At 45.8% G+C, this 14,138-nt stretch overlaps 1 protein-coding gene across 50 annotated transcripts in view; it reads right to left on the bottom strand.

Moving 5' to 3' along the window:
* The window catches only part of MICAL3 (microtubule associated monooxygenase, calponin and LIM domain containing 3), a 199,541-nt gene that overhangs the window by 111,081 nt on the left and 74,322 nt on the right, over window positions 1-14,138 (bottom strand). For 49 of the 50 annotated variants that reach the window (XR_011539934.1, XR_011539932.1, XR_011539933.1 and 46 more), the window contains exon 2: window positions 1,510-1,850. Coding sequence is in view for 45 of the 50 variants with exons in the window: in XM_070618878.1 (XP_070474979.1) it covers window positions 1,510-1,773 (264 nt within the window). In the remaining 5 variants the exon portion in view is untranslated. Of the gene's footprint in view, window positions 1-1,509; window positions 1,851-7,678; window positions 7,821-14,138 lie in introns of those variants that run through there. The other variant, XM_070618881.1, reaches the window with a different exon arrangement.

Genomic DNA, 14,138 nt, shown 5'->3' with positions numbered 1-14,138 from the left:
TCCCTAAAGTCCCCAAATAGGGCTATTCTCCCCACTACCATGAAACCTTCAAACCCATCTGGGTCATAGCAGTGCATCTGCAATGCTCGAGAGAAAAGCTGATGATTGCTATGGACAGATCAGACTCTTCATCATCAGTGCTGGATGTAAGGCCAGCACACGTTTGCCTTGTAGGCCTGCACCATATTTCAACAAACGATTTGAAAATCACATCCCATCTTTCATCAATAGCAGGAGACAATTTGGAAGGTCTGTAAGTCAAGGGGATTGCTGTCCAAGGAGAGACATACATTATTAAATACATAGTTCAGGCAATCAGAGTCCTGGAATGGGTCTACCACTCAATGATTCTCAGGAGTCAATTTTCAAGAGCCAAAGTTCCATGTGCTGAAAAGAGTTCTAAAATTACCATCTTTAGACTGAAAGTCCAGGGAAATGGTCTTGAAGGTCCATATTCTAGAGAAGTAGGTGACACTGGACACTTACCTTAACTAACTGGCATTGCATGTGCAGAACAAAAGAAAGATGCAATGCTTTTGGCTTTGAATTCTCTTTCGTCTTAATAAAACTCCAGAACTCACAAAAATCAGGCCTTTGAATTTCTCGAATTTTGCTGATGAATATTTACCCAAATGCAAATCTACCAGGGATGGGTGTCTAGGTATCCACACAGGGCAAATTAAAGCTCATGAAAGGACGTTAATGACATAGTCATGAAGCCATTTACAACTTCATTTCCCTGCTAGCTTTTTTCCAAACTTCTCACAGAAGGTGTTCTTATATAAAGAGGAAAGCAGGAAAGGTACTGTTCCTTCTCTACTTCCTCACACCCACCCCTGCACAGGTGACTGAATATCTCAGGTCTTTGCCCAGGCCTACCTGTTTCATGGAAACTATTTCTCTAGATTGTGAAGAAAGCAAAAGAAACATTTTGGTTCACAAGGCCCTTGGTTATCAAAACAGACCTTTGGAGTATGGATGAAAAGAGGTCTGAAGCCTGCCAATCCTCAGTTGGCAAATACAATCTATACCTTACTAGTTACTGAGTATGGAATGATGGCTTTGTAAAGATGACATGGCAAGCACCACAAAGCCATGTTCAGATAAGATGCTAACAGGGCTTGGGTAGTCCTTTGGCTAAGTGACCTGCATCCTCCTAGCAGCATGAGATTCAAAACAGAGCCTCACAAAATAAGAAATTCCTACCCTACTTGACTTTAGGGTTGTTCTGAGATAGCTGAAACTTGAATGTTCAATATGTGAACACAGGGAATAAGAATAGGGTCTGGCACACAGAACAGTCAAATGAACACAGGCAATGGATCCACAAAATTTCAACAAGGTATAAGCTTGACTTGCTATACAAGGTGGTGGCTAGACTCTGCCTAGTTCTCACCCAGTCTACCTCTACTCAATCCTTTTCTTTGGCCCACCTCTACTCAAACTCTTTTCTTTTCTGGTTAAATCTTAGGTCAGTGATCCCAGGCCTGAGGGCAGCCAAACCCTCACCTTGGTGTTGGCGCATGCTTTCCCCTTTTTGTAGTCCTTGTGGCTGCCCCGTTTGTCCAGCTTTGCCCAGAGGGCTTTGGCTTTCCAGTAGTTAAGCTTGGACTTGAGTTTGTGATAAAAGGAGCGGTAGTCCTTCGGCTTCAGCTCCAGGTGGTCACAGAGCTCTTGGAAGGCCTTGAGGGTCCCCTTGCAGGTGGTGGCCTGCACAAACCGGTCAAAGAGGAGGTGAGCTCGATTCACCATCTCCTTCTTGCTCTCCTCCATGCCTCCCTACTCTCAGCACCCTCTGACAAAGGGAGCAGTGGGATGGCTGCTGATCCAGCTGACACAGTCACGTTAATCTAACAAAAAGAAAGAAAAAGCAACAGTTAGCAAATCCAAATTTGTATCTATAAACATTTTCTAGGAGACATAACTCTTTCGAAGTGGAGTTCCTCAGTGTCATAGTCATTCACTCAGCAAACACACACCACACACCTTCTACACTCCAGCAGTCTCTGGGACACTGGGGATGGAAAGTGAGTAAGACGGTGTTTGCTTTCAAGGACCTTACAGCTTAGTGGGTGAGACAAACTCACGAACAGAATGTTAAATGTAGCAGGCTAAGTGTCATTAGAGAGAGAGGCACAGGGACTTGGGAACATAGAAGAGCATCTAAATCATAGGGAGGGGTCCTTGTTGAAAATGAACCTCTGAGAAGCGACAGCTGAGTCTCTCAGAATAAATAAGTGCTAGCCAGGCAGGGCAGAAACGCAGGACATGGGATAGAAAGTAAAATAGGAAGGCTTGTGAGTGAATCTTACACTTGAAAGAGTCAAGACTGATCCCCAGGTTGCCAGCTTAGGCCACTGAGTAAATGGTGACACTAGGCCAACGGATTAAAGACAGCACTCATTTGTGAGGGTCGGGTGGCGAGTTCCGTTTTGGACCTGTTACATTTGAGCTGCCTTAGTGGAGGCGCTCTCTGGGCTGTCTGGTATGAATGTGAAGCTCAGTGGAGTAGCTGGAGCCCCAGCCCCAGATTTGGGAGTCAGTAGCATCCAGGTGAGAATTGAACCTACGAAAGCCGGTAAAATCACACAAGGAGAATCCATGGGAAGAGAAGAGCCTGGGGCTCTGGATGAGAGCTGGGACTCATCCACCTGTAAGGGGCTGGTAGAACGAGATGAGCTCTCTAAAAAGATGACGAGGCACAGTGGAGAGCAGCCTGAAGAGAACAAGGGCAGTGTCACAGAGTCTAGGCAGCACAAAGTCAGCAGGGATTTAAAGGACTGAAAACTCCTGCCACTGCATGTGGCCCGTGGCAGGGTGGGGAGGTTTTACAGCCACTCCACTTTGCCCACAAACTTATTTAACAATAATGGTGATGATGTCTATTCCTTCCACTTATCAAAAACATCCACACACCTACCATCCTACGTTTGCTGGATAGAAGCTTTAAGATGGGAAATGGCACCTTACATGCTCTTTTATCCACCCACTCCTTTGGGTCTGTCTCAACATTTTTCTACCATGTTTTATTTATCATTACCACTTAGAACTATTTTTGGGAGGGAGGAGGTAAAGGGCCAAAGACCAAAACTAAGCCTTAGCAAGTAATGAGACAAGCACTAACATGGCTCTGAGCCCACACCTGTCAGATACTGGTTGCATGAGCCTGAATAACCAGTATAAGTCACTTGGCCTCACTAGGCCTCAATTTTCCCTTGTGTAAGACTAGGAGGTTAGACTGAACCATCTCTAAAACTCTCTTCCAATTCTGAAGTTCTCTGAGTTCAGTGCTGAGAAAATCTTCTCGGTCACAGTACTCATTTCTGGTGCTCTAGTCAGAATGGTTCATCACAGGTGCATCATCAACTTACCATGAAGGTGACAGACAGGACTGCACTGGAAATTTAGTTTAAAGAGGATTTACTCTTGGAGATGGGCAAAGGCGGAGGAAGGAGCTGTTCATCCACTGTGTTCAGGAGGGGCACAGAAGCAAGGAGTGAACCAACCTGAGGGTAGTGGGAGCCCCCAAACTGTATGTGCTGATGAAATAAATTCTCCGAAGACAGACACAGAAGAGACCCATGCTCTGTCCTGAAGCTCTGACACTGAGTCAGCCACTGAGCAACAAAATCCCCCTTCGTGAAGGAGAAATAAAATTCTGCTTCTTCCTACACCTCACCATGATATTATAAGGTTAAACCAAATCAACTGGAGATGTGTCAAGTTTCACGAGAGAAAGCAATAACTAAATACAAGGAACTGCCATTTTCCCCTTTTCTACGTCAACAGGCACAACACTCTCTGTGTTCCATGGAGGCCAAGTTGAAGACAGTAATTCTTTATCTGAAAGACACTGACTTACCTTCTCATCTCAAATATGTCACTTACTCCACAACCCCTCCTGGCTCTGGATATGAAAACTACACTGCTAAAAACACAGCTTGTCCCAACATCCACACGGCCAGGAGGCCAGCAAGGAATGCAATTAACTGGAACTAACCTTCAGTTTTCCTTAAATAAAAGTTTATTCTAGGTAGCAGTAAAAAGCAAGAGAAATATTTTAAAGTTCCTAAAAAGAGCCCATTCTTTATCATATAAACCAACTCTTATCTTAGACATGGTAGGTAGTTAAAAGATGGCTTGTAGGGGCAGAAAAAGCCAGATGTGTTTATCCAAAGGCAGAAGAAAGGGTGAGATGTGACAATCAGTGACTAGAAACAAAGGTACCAGAGTGATCGCTCCATCAGGGGCCCTCTTTGCCACTTGCCTTCTTTGTGGGGATTTCTGTAGCTTTATTTGTTTTTTTGGCAAGCCTACAGCATTTTGCAATCCTGACCTTGCATACTCTACCTGTGTTTATAGTCAGCTTTAACTCCACCAGAGACACAATGTTTGCAAAGCTTTGAATACACCTGGTCTGATCTCTCTGCCTCCTGTCAAGGGAGAAAATGATTTTCTTTGTTCCTAAACAGCAGCCCCACCTTCCATTCCTTGACAGGATTTGGTGCACTCAGTGCCTGATGTTCTTGCTGAAACCAACACATTAAAGCTCCTGCAACATGTACTTCTAAAATGCTTTCCCCATAACGCCTGCCATAATGCCTGTCCTATGCTCATACCTCCCTCAGAGTCTTAGGCATTTATTTTCAAAGAAGAACGTGTAGGCTGTAGCCCACTCTGTTTGAAACAAATATTCACTTCCAAAGAGCTGGTAACTACCACAGATAATTTCCAAATCAGACCCCACCACAGATGAATACCTTCATTAATAACTGGCCCCCAGTCCTTCTGTTGATATAAAATACTTTGAAATTAACAGGGATCAGCCACAGCTCCCAAACAGCTGCAGTGCGCCTGCTTCTGAGCAGCAGGCAAGTATTAAGATTCAAGCCTAAGGGATTTCAACCTGCAGGTCACTAATGACAACAGATAAATAGAGGTAAGTTGGTCCCTGGAACAATGCGGCAGGCACCCAAGGTAAGACTACACAATATTAATTCCCTTGGGCTGCCTCGCTTTTCCTACTCTGCAAAGCAAATGACCCCAGCAGGAAGACATTCGAGAGTGCTACCTCATTATTCTGTCACTCTGTGGACCGGCACTGCCTCATCTCGTAAGGGAACTTATCCAGCATTCTGATCCACACTGAGAGCAGCTGGGGAGAACTACAGGAGAGGGGCCACTTTTATTATTGCCCTCATTTCCCTCATTCCTAAAGGTCAAACCCAGGTCCCGCTCCTCCTGGTCTCTCTCAGACCACCCCTGTGTACCATACATCCCAATATCCTGGGAAAATCAACATTCATAATCACAGGAACCTAGAGACCAGGAAACCTGGCCAGAAGGTGCCAGAAATCCTGGGGACTGAAAAGCCAAGGTGTGGAAGGAAGGGCTACAGGGAGCGAGGAGCCTGAGGAGGGAACAGGAAGAGGAGAGGATGCCAGGTTTCCAAGGCATCGATGCAATTTCTGCCAGTTGACAATATCCTGCGTGTTTTGTCCCGTGGCAGCTGACTGCTGACTCAGAAGCCTTGCACATTCCTTGGCTGTGGAGGAAAGTGCTGGAGAGACAGCCTATGAAGTACACACAGGAACAGAGTTTATGTTTCTATTTACAACAGGAGTAAAAGGTTGTCTGACTCATGGCTGGTTATGAGAACACTCAATCTCTGGCTCTTAGAATAGGTGAGTGGTTATTTGAGGGGTAGAGGGAGAATTATCTTTAAAAATAGAAAAAGGATGGGGCTGGCCCAGTGGTGCAGCAGTTAAGTTCACATGTTCCATTTCGGGGGCCTGGAGCTCGCCGGTTCAGATCCCAGGGGTGTGGACCTATGCACCACTTGTTAAGCCACGCTGTGGCAGGCGTCCCACATATAAAGTAGAGGAAGATGGGCACTGCTGTTAGCTCAGGGCCAGTCTTCCTCAGCGAAAAAAAAAAGAAAGAAAGAAAGAAAAAGAAAAAATAGAAAAAGGAAACAAAACAACAAATAAGAATTAAACTTCCAGAGTACGAAACTAGAGCCAAATTTAATTTTCTCTCTAGCCACTGCACCATTAATACACCAGATGTGCCAATCTGTCTCATACAGGAATCTATGAAATGTTCCTTTCCCAGCCTAGTCAGTCAGAGGTGTGACTTGTCTAAATAGATGTTAGAAGCAGGTATACAAAATGTCATTAGGAGGAAACTTAGATGAAAAATGTGCTTCAGATTATAGACATTCCTTCGTGTCTTGCCTCAGAAACAAGGACCAAGGTCGCCAAATGCCTTGGGTTCTTGACCAGTCTTTCTGCAACAAGGGCGGCTCAGGTCACTATCATCTGTGGATGGGGACACTGAGGCCCTCGCCTGGGTTGGGGGTCAATGAGCTGACAATCAGACCATCCGGGAATGAGCCTCCTTGTCACCTCTAACGCTTCCCAGTTCCTGTACCAAGCGCTTCTCATCTCTCAGAGCCCTCTGATAAGGTTTCTAGATAAGGGAACAAGCTCAAAAATACAAAAGGAAAGCAGTCTTTCTCATGTATTCTTGTTCCTGTGTGTACTCCATCCTCAGCTCTTTTCTGACTTTCCATCATCTTTAGCATCAAACTGCCACTTAACAGGATGTTGAAGAAACAGGAAACTAGCCCCCACCCCTACCTCCATGTCCCTCCCCACTCCATGCACCTGCTCTGTAGTCACAAGGTACGACTCCTCATCTGCACCAACCATTCCACAAGGACACTGTTTCCACGGCTGTCTCCTCCACGACTGAGAGCTTGCTTAGGGCAGGGGCCAGCTCTTTGTACTGTAGCCTGACCTATTGTGGAAACGTACTACATTGCTGTGGAGTTGATGAGGGGATTCCGTGCGGGAGCCCAGCAGCTCAGACCAGTCCTGGGGAGAAGCATTAGTTTTGGCTCTTGTCGCTGGGGGAGGTGGAGGAGAAGTGGTTAGATGTTACAGAGGAGCCTTCGAACGTGCTACTGAAAAGCGGTATCTCAGAACGGAATGGTCAGCCTGGCAGGGAGTGATATTCTAAGAGGAGTAGTTAGCAAGAACGTTGCACTTTTGTTACAAAGCCTCACACCACGGTATTCTTGTCTGTGAAATGGCCCTCTCCAGGGCGGTTTGAGAGGAGCCTGGACCAGATGACCTCTGGGTTCTCTTCCAAGTCTCCAGCTCTGAAAGACACTGGTATGGCCCTAACTCTTACGTTATATCTTCTCTAACTTTTTATTTTTACTTTTTGCTAATAACCTATTTCTTCAGGAAAAGCAAGTTAAGAACACCTACACAACTGAGAAGTAAAGTGAGTCAGAAACGAACTGACCTCTGCCTTGTGGGTGTCACCTCAAACATACCATAGAAGTCCACGTCAGAACCAAACACCCAACAAACACGATGGGTGTACTGGTGCCAGTGCCCATGCCTGTCCCAGGCAATCCAGAGAACGAGGAGTCAAAAAGAACAAGGCCCAAGCCCCAGGGTCTTATAAATAGTTCCCTCGTCTGCAGAATGAAAGTAATACCCATCGAATCACAGGGTTTTGCAGGAATTGAGGTAATGAATACAAAATGCGCAGCAGTGCCAGGCACATAGCAACACCCAATAAATGGTAGTATTGTTATGACTATTTAGTAGTTTATAGTCCCAGCAACAAAAGGTTACACTCAGGCTAATAAATGGCTACTTACAGAACGGAGTGAGAGAGTGCAGATAGTTCTGTTTGGAAGGGAAGAAAAATGTTTCGCAACTTTCTCTGTTCCATCATCACTCTTTACCCTCTCCATTCCATCTGTTCTACAAGGTGTGATAATGGCACTGGGTGGGAGGGGCTAAAGGAATAAAATCTGTGTCAACAAGTTCCCACCAAATTTGGATGTTAAAACAAGAACGATGAAAGGACTTCTATGAATAACGGTAAAAACAGCTAACATACTGAATAGTTGCTAGTTGGAGATCCATACCTTATCTCACTTAATCTTCACCACAGTCCCATGAGGTCAAATATATTATCACCATTTTGCAGATGGGGAAACTACAGCTTAAAGAAGTTGAAAGATCACACAGCAAGAAAGCAGTGCAGCCATGTTTTGCATCAGACTGTCCACTGCAGAGCCCAAGGCCTTAGCCATTACGAAAAACCACCTGAGAATGTGGCTTGAGAAATAAAAGCTCATTAGAATGCATGCTCCTGGTCCCTCGCTGCCTGAAGGCCAGAACCTGCAAGTATAACAGATAGACCCTGTCTGCTAGGAAGATAGCTGCCCAGCTATCAAAAGATATGCAGTTTCAAGTAAATTTAGCAAGGACACATAACACAGGACTCTCTTTCTTCTCACCATTTATCGCTGTGTCTGCCCCTTTGAAAGGGGAGTTCTTTCATAAATGGAAGGAAGGGCAGTCTGGTTTCACAGTAACTCTTCCTATTGGCTGCTGGGAGGCTAAGTGCTAACACACACGCTCACCAGGCTGCACTCTTCAGCAGGTTCCAGCACCCTGGCCATCAGCAGTGCCTTTGAGGAGTCAATCACAAAGCATTTTCGAATCTCCTAACGCTTCTCCATTCATTGTAGGAACTCAGGGCAGGACAGGAGGTGAACCTCAGCCCACCCACTACTGAGCATCCAGAGCTGAGTTACAAAGAGACCAACACCCTCCTGCCCCACGGGTCTGAGAGCATCGCTAGGCCCCGGGCTTCAGGCGGTGAAAGGGCCTCTGACTGGGGAGAAAGGCTCTCTGAGGCTGTGGGAAAGCACAACCAAAAGCTGTTCTTTTCCAGAAGAGTGAGTCCCATCTATTCTGCTCAGCACTATGTGCCCAGTACCAGGCACACAGTAGGCACTCAACGAGTTTTTGCTGACTAGATGGCTACCAAGCCACTTGTGCTTGTGCAGACTCAGGAAGCGGTCTGGCTGGCAGCTGTGCAGGGTGCCCTCTGGGGCCACTACAGTACAGGAGCTCAGAGAAGCGGCAGCAGTCCAAAGGGCTGTAAATATCCCATAAAGATGACTGGAGAGCTGGTGGGGAAAGTGCAAGGTCCCAGGAAGCACTCTGCAACATCTAATTACCGCCCTCTCCCAGGGGCAGAGCCTGCAGCTAAAGCTTTATAACGCTTGCCCAGAACACACAAACACTGGCAAGAGATTAACCTGGAACAGAATGTAGATGTTTCTCAGTTGTCCAGTCCGCCTACTACCAACTGCCACAAATCACAAAACACACAATGGTCAGGGCTGGGTGGGACATGAAAGGTCATCCAGTCTCATCAGCCATCACACACTTGCATCTTCTGTATGTCATCCACATCATGCAAACAGCTCCAATGACAGGCAACTTTCTACCTTATGAAGTTGTCTTCACAATCTTTGAACAGCCTCAAATGTTAATTTCCCAAGTACTCAATTTCTATGTAGAAGACCAAAATCATTCGTTTTTTAAAAAACATAGTTTTTTTACCCAGTGATCTAAAATTTCTCTCTTAGAGGCATCCAGAACAAAATTAGTTCCTCTTACATAACAGCCTTCCAACTATTTGCTCTCTATACAGTCTCCTCAGTTCCTTCAACCATTTCTATTTTCACATGGTTTTCAGCTTCTTCACCTTCTTAGCATTCTTCCACAAGCTCCTACCATTAATGTCCATACCCAACTCATCAGCCTTCCCTCCTATGACAATGAAAGACAACTATCCACATGCCTACCTAAAGCAACCCTCCCACTGTGTATCGATCCCCTCCCCTCTCTCTCACTCAGCGACATCACTTCCCACATTGGTCCCTTTCTCCTGCCTTGAGCCCTCCGTGCCAAACCAAACTATTCCCATCAACATGAGACCTCTCTTCTTTAAAACCCTGACCCCAGCCCCTCTGACTAGCTTACTCCACTCCCCAAAAGCACTGTCTGTGCTTGTGGTCACGATTTTCTCTTCTCCCACTATCTTCTGAACCTCCAACAATTAGGCTTCATCCCCACCACTCCATGGAAATGCCTCACCAAGGACACGCGTGATTTCCACACTGTCAAATCCAACAGTCAACTCCCAATCCTGGTTTCCTCAGCCTATGTGCAGCACAAGTCACGCTTCACCCCCTCCTCTTGGCCTCCAGGACAAATACTCCCTTGGGTCTCTACTTGCCTCATTAGCTGCATCCCACGTCCTCGGCTGGTTCCTCACATATCCCCAACCTTTGCATATTGAAATGGCCATGGCATCACTCAGTCTTTGGGTCTCTTCTCAATCTACATTCACTCCCTACACATTAGTGGCTTTCAAACTTTAAAAATCATACACAGTTATCTCTCTGTATATTTTTATATAAATGTAATCTTTTAAAAGTTTCACAAGACAAAATATATCCTTTCTACTGCAATACTCTGATGTTTTCTATTCTATTTCATCTAAAAAAAAATTGCTGATCCCCACTGTATTGATTCCATGATCCATTAATCAGACACAACCCACTTTGAAAAACTCTGCCCTTGATGATTTCTTCTAGTCCCAGAGCTTTAAGCACCATTTTATAGTACAGAGTTGATGGCACCCAAATATTTATTTTCTCTCTTCTGAACTTGTATAATCAATTGCTTACTTGACATTTCTACTTGGATATTTGACAGGCATCTCAAACTTACGCACAAAACCAAGCCCTTGATTCCCATTCCTGCCCCTTGCTTGCTTCTTCCTTAGTATTCTGCATCTCAGCAAATGGCACCACCATCCACCCAGCTGCTCAATCCAAAACCCTGGGAATTATCTTAATTTCTGTCACATTCCATAACCAATTCTTCAGTAACTTCTGCCTGTTCTATCTTCAAAATACAGCCCAAATCTAACCACTTTTCAGCGTCTCTTCCTCTAGTACCCTCGTCAAAGTCACCACCATCCCTCACTTGGATCACTGCAACAGCCTCTCCCTGCTTCCACTGTCCAAATCCGCCCCCCCTCCACCCTCCCCACCCCGTATTTCCCACACAGCAGCCAGAGCATTCACTTAACTGTCAGTCAAACCAGGTCACGCCTCTGCTCAAATGCTCCAATGGCTTCCCATCTCAGAGCTAAGCTCAGTCTTTACAAGGGCTGATAAGGCTCCGAGTGAGCTGCCCTCACGTCCATCTCCTCATTCGTGTCCTACCACATTCCCCTGTGCTCCTTAGGCTCTAGCCAGACGGGCCTCCTTCCTGTTCATCAAGCACCCCAGCAGGCTGCCCACACAAGGTCTTTGCCCTTCCTGGTCTCTCTGCCTGATGCTCTCCACCCAAAAGGCCACATGGCTTCTTCCTCATCTTCTTCAGGTCTTTGCTCAAATACCACCTGGTTAGAGAAACCTTTCCTCCCCACTTACATGAAAGAGCACCCGCCTCCCATCACTCTTTGTCCCCCTCACCTTGCTTTGTTTTTCCTCAGCTTTTCTTCCACCTGACACAGTATACTTACATTTATTTTAAAATTTAAAAAATATATATTTAAATATATATATTTATTAAGTATACTTATATTTATTTCTTTATTGTCTATCTCCTCCAGCAGAACATAAGCCTCAACTAAAAGAGAAAAGAGCTTGACTGGAACGTGCTCCAAGCTGTTGACAACACTGTACAGTACCACCCCAAACTCTTTTTGTCAGTGTTGCTTCCAAAACAGCTCCTCCCCACCTACAGTTATGTGCTTTGTTTTCAAGACCCATCAGGACCTTTTAACTATCTTCACTAAATTTCATCTTGACTGATTCAGCCAGAGCCATGGCTATGGCTCTCATCTTAGCATAAAAGTAAAGATTTTCACAACAGCCTACAAGTATAAGGCCCTACGACAGTGTCTCACAAAATTTTGGTCTCAGGACTCCCTTATAGTCTTAAAAATATTGAGGACCCAAAGAACTGTCAATATTTGCTGTATCTGAAGTTAAAACTGAGAAAAAAATTCAATATTTATTAACTCATTTTAAAACAACAATCAATTAACATATTAACATAAATATTTTATGAAAAAAGTTTTCCAAAAGAAAAATTTAGTGAGAAGAGCTGACATTGTTTTACATTTTTGCAAATCTCCTTAATGTCTGGTGTAAGAAATCAGCCAGATTTTCATATCTGCTTTCTGCAGTTCGTCTGCTGCAACATCACATATCACGTGACCTCCAGAAAACCCCGCTGAACACCGACAAGCAGACAAGAGGGGAAAAGGCAAATAACATCATCTTAGTCTTATCATGAAAGTCACTTTGGTCTCAGGGACCCCTTGGAAAGGTCTCAGGGAGCCCCCATGAGACCTGCACCCCTACACATCTTACCTCTCTCCCCTCCTCCTCCTGCTACCGCCTCGCTCATCCTCTTGGCCACAGTGGCCTCCCTGGCTGTTCCTTACACACTCAGACACACTCTCACCTCTGCCTTTCACTTGCTGCTCCTTTTGTCTGAAATACTCTGCCCCCAGGTCCAGTCCTGCACTCAAAACATACTGAGCATCCATTACGTGTCAAGCCCTTTTCTAGGCTCTAGAAATAATACTGCAGTGAACAGAGAAAAACCCTCTGCTGCAAGGGCACCTTCTAGAGGAGCTGGCACGTGCATGGCTTACTCCCTCACCACCCCTGGGTGTTTACTCGAACATTACCCTCTCAGTGTGGCCTTCCCCTACCACAACATTTAAAACTGACTCCCCACTCTGCTAATCCTCTTTCCCTGGTTTTTCCCGAAGCACTAACCACAACTTGACATACTATAAATGTTCTTTATTTATCGTCTGTCTTCCTCTCTAGAATGTAAGCTCTATGAAGGTAAGGATTGTTGCCATTTTGTTCACTGCTCCTTCGTCATGCCTAGAATAGTTCTCAGTACACAGCAGGTTCACAATAACTACCTCTTGAATGAATGAATGGATAGGTAAATGAGCTTCTCCAGCCTGCCCAGACGTCTGGGGATTCAGGTGGAATTCTGTTAAGATATGAGACAGAAGTCATATCAAATGAAAATGGATTGAGTGTCTTCAGGCAAGTGCCAGCAGGCTGGGAGAAGGAATACACACAAGGAGGTCTGGGAATCCTAACAGGGAACCCAGACGGTTTCTGCCCTCTGCTCCTCTGGGGACTTGCCCCTTCTCCATGACTACTACCTGCCCCAGACCTGCCTTACACGTGCTCTGCACAGCAGGCCCCTGCACCCAGCTCAGGACCTGTTCTTGTTGGCAGGAGAGGAGAGCAGGAGAGGAGCCAAGAGCTGGAGGCAGCATGTTTTCAACAGCCAAATAGTTTCACAGTGACTGTCCCCTATAAAAAGAAACAGGTTTCTAGAAAAAAAGAGTGGTATCAGTGTCATGAAATGCCATATGGCAGCCCCCAGCCCACTTCCTCAGAGAGATAAGTGAAGGACCCATGCTATTTCTAACTCCGAGTCGTGCGTCAGTAACCACGCAGCCGTCACAAGCCCAGGTGCCTGCAGAGGCAGTGCTTCATCAGAAGCAGGCTGATGAAGGGCGGCTGGAGGGTTACTGTGCACCTCACTCTGCACCAGCTTCCGATAAGGGTGCCTAGGGACTGGGTAGAGAGGGAGGGTGGCAACCAGACATGGAGAGCTGGGTACTTCAAACATCAGCTTCAGAAGTGGAATGCGGATGGGACAAAAACAACTTTTCTAAACCGCTGGAGAAAAAGAAGTCAGCAGTGCAGATTGATGCAGCTGTATCGACTATCCCTGCAACCACATGGGGCCTCAACACTGCCCACACTGGGTCCAGTAAACCCACCTCTGCGTTCTCAGGTCTCCACTCCATCTCATCCTTTCCACTCTCAATGCCCTTGGCCCTCATATGGTCGAGAAAAGAGACAAGGAAGACCTCACCTTCCTGCTCTCCAGCCTCCACATTTACTGGCCTCCCCACCCCCCGTGCCTCAGAGATGGGTCCCACTGGTCACAGGCTGTCCAGCCCAGCCCCTTTGTTCTCCTCTGAATCTGGCTCCATCTACTATCACACATTTTTTTCCATTTTAACCACTTTCAAGTATACAGTTGAGTAGCATGAAGCACATTCATGTGTTGCACAATCATCACCACCATCCCTCCGTCATACATTTCAAACTTCTTCCTCACTACCAGCTTACTTCTCCCTTGGCCTGCCAATATGCTCAAGCATCTCTTTTCTTTAAACACCCCCTC

This window comes from Equus przewalskii, chromosome 5 (assembly GCF_037783145.1).
Source record: "Equus przewalskii isolate Varuska chromosome 5, EquPr2, whole genome shotgun sequence".
Lineage (NCBI taxonomy): Eukaryota > Metazoa > Chordata > Mammalia > Perissodactyla > Equidae > Equus > Equus przewalskii.
This window is presented reverse-complemented; position numbering and strand designations above follow the sequence as displayed.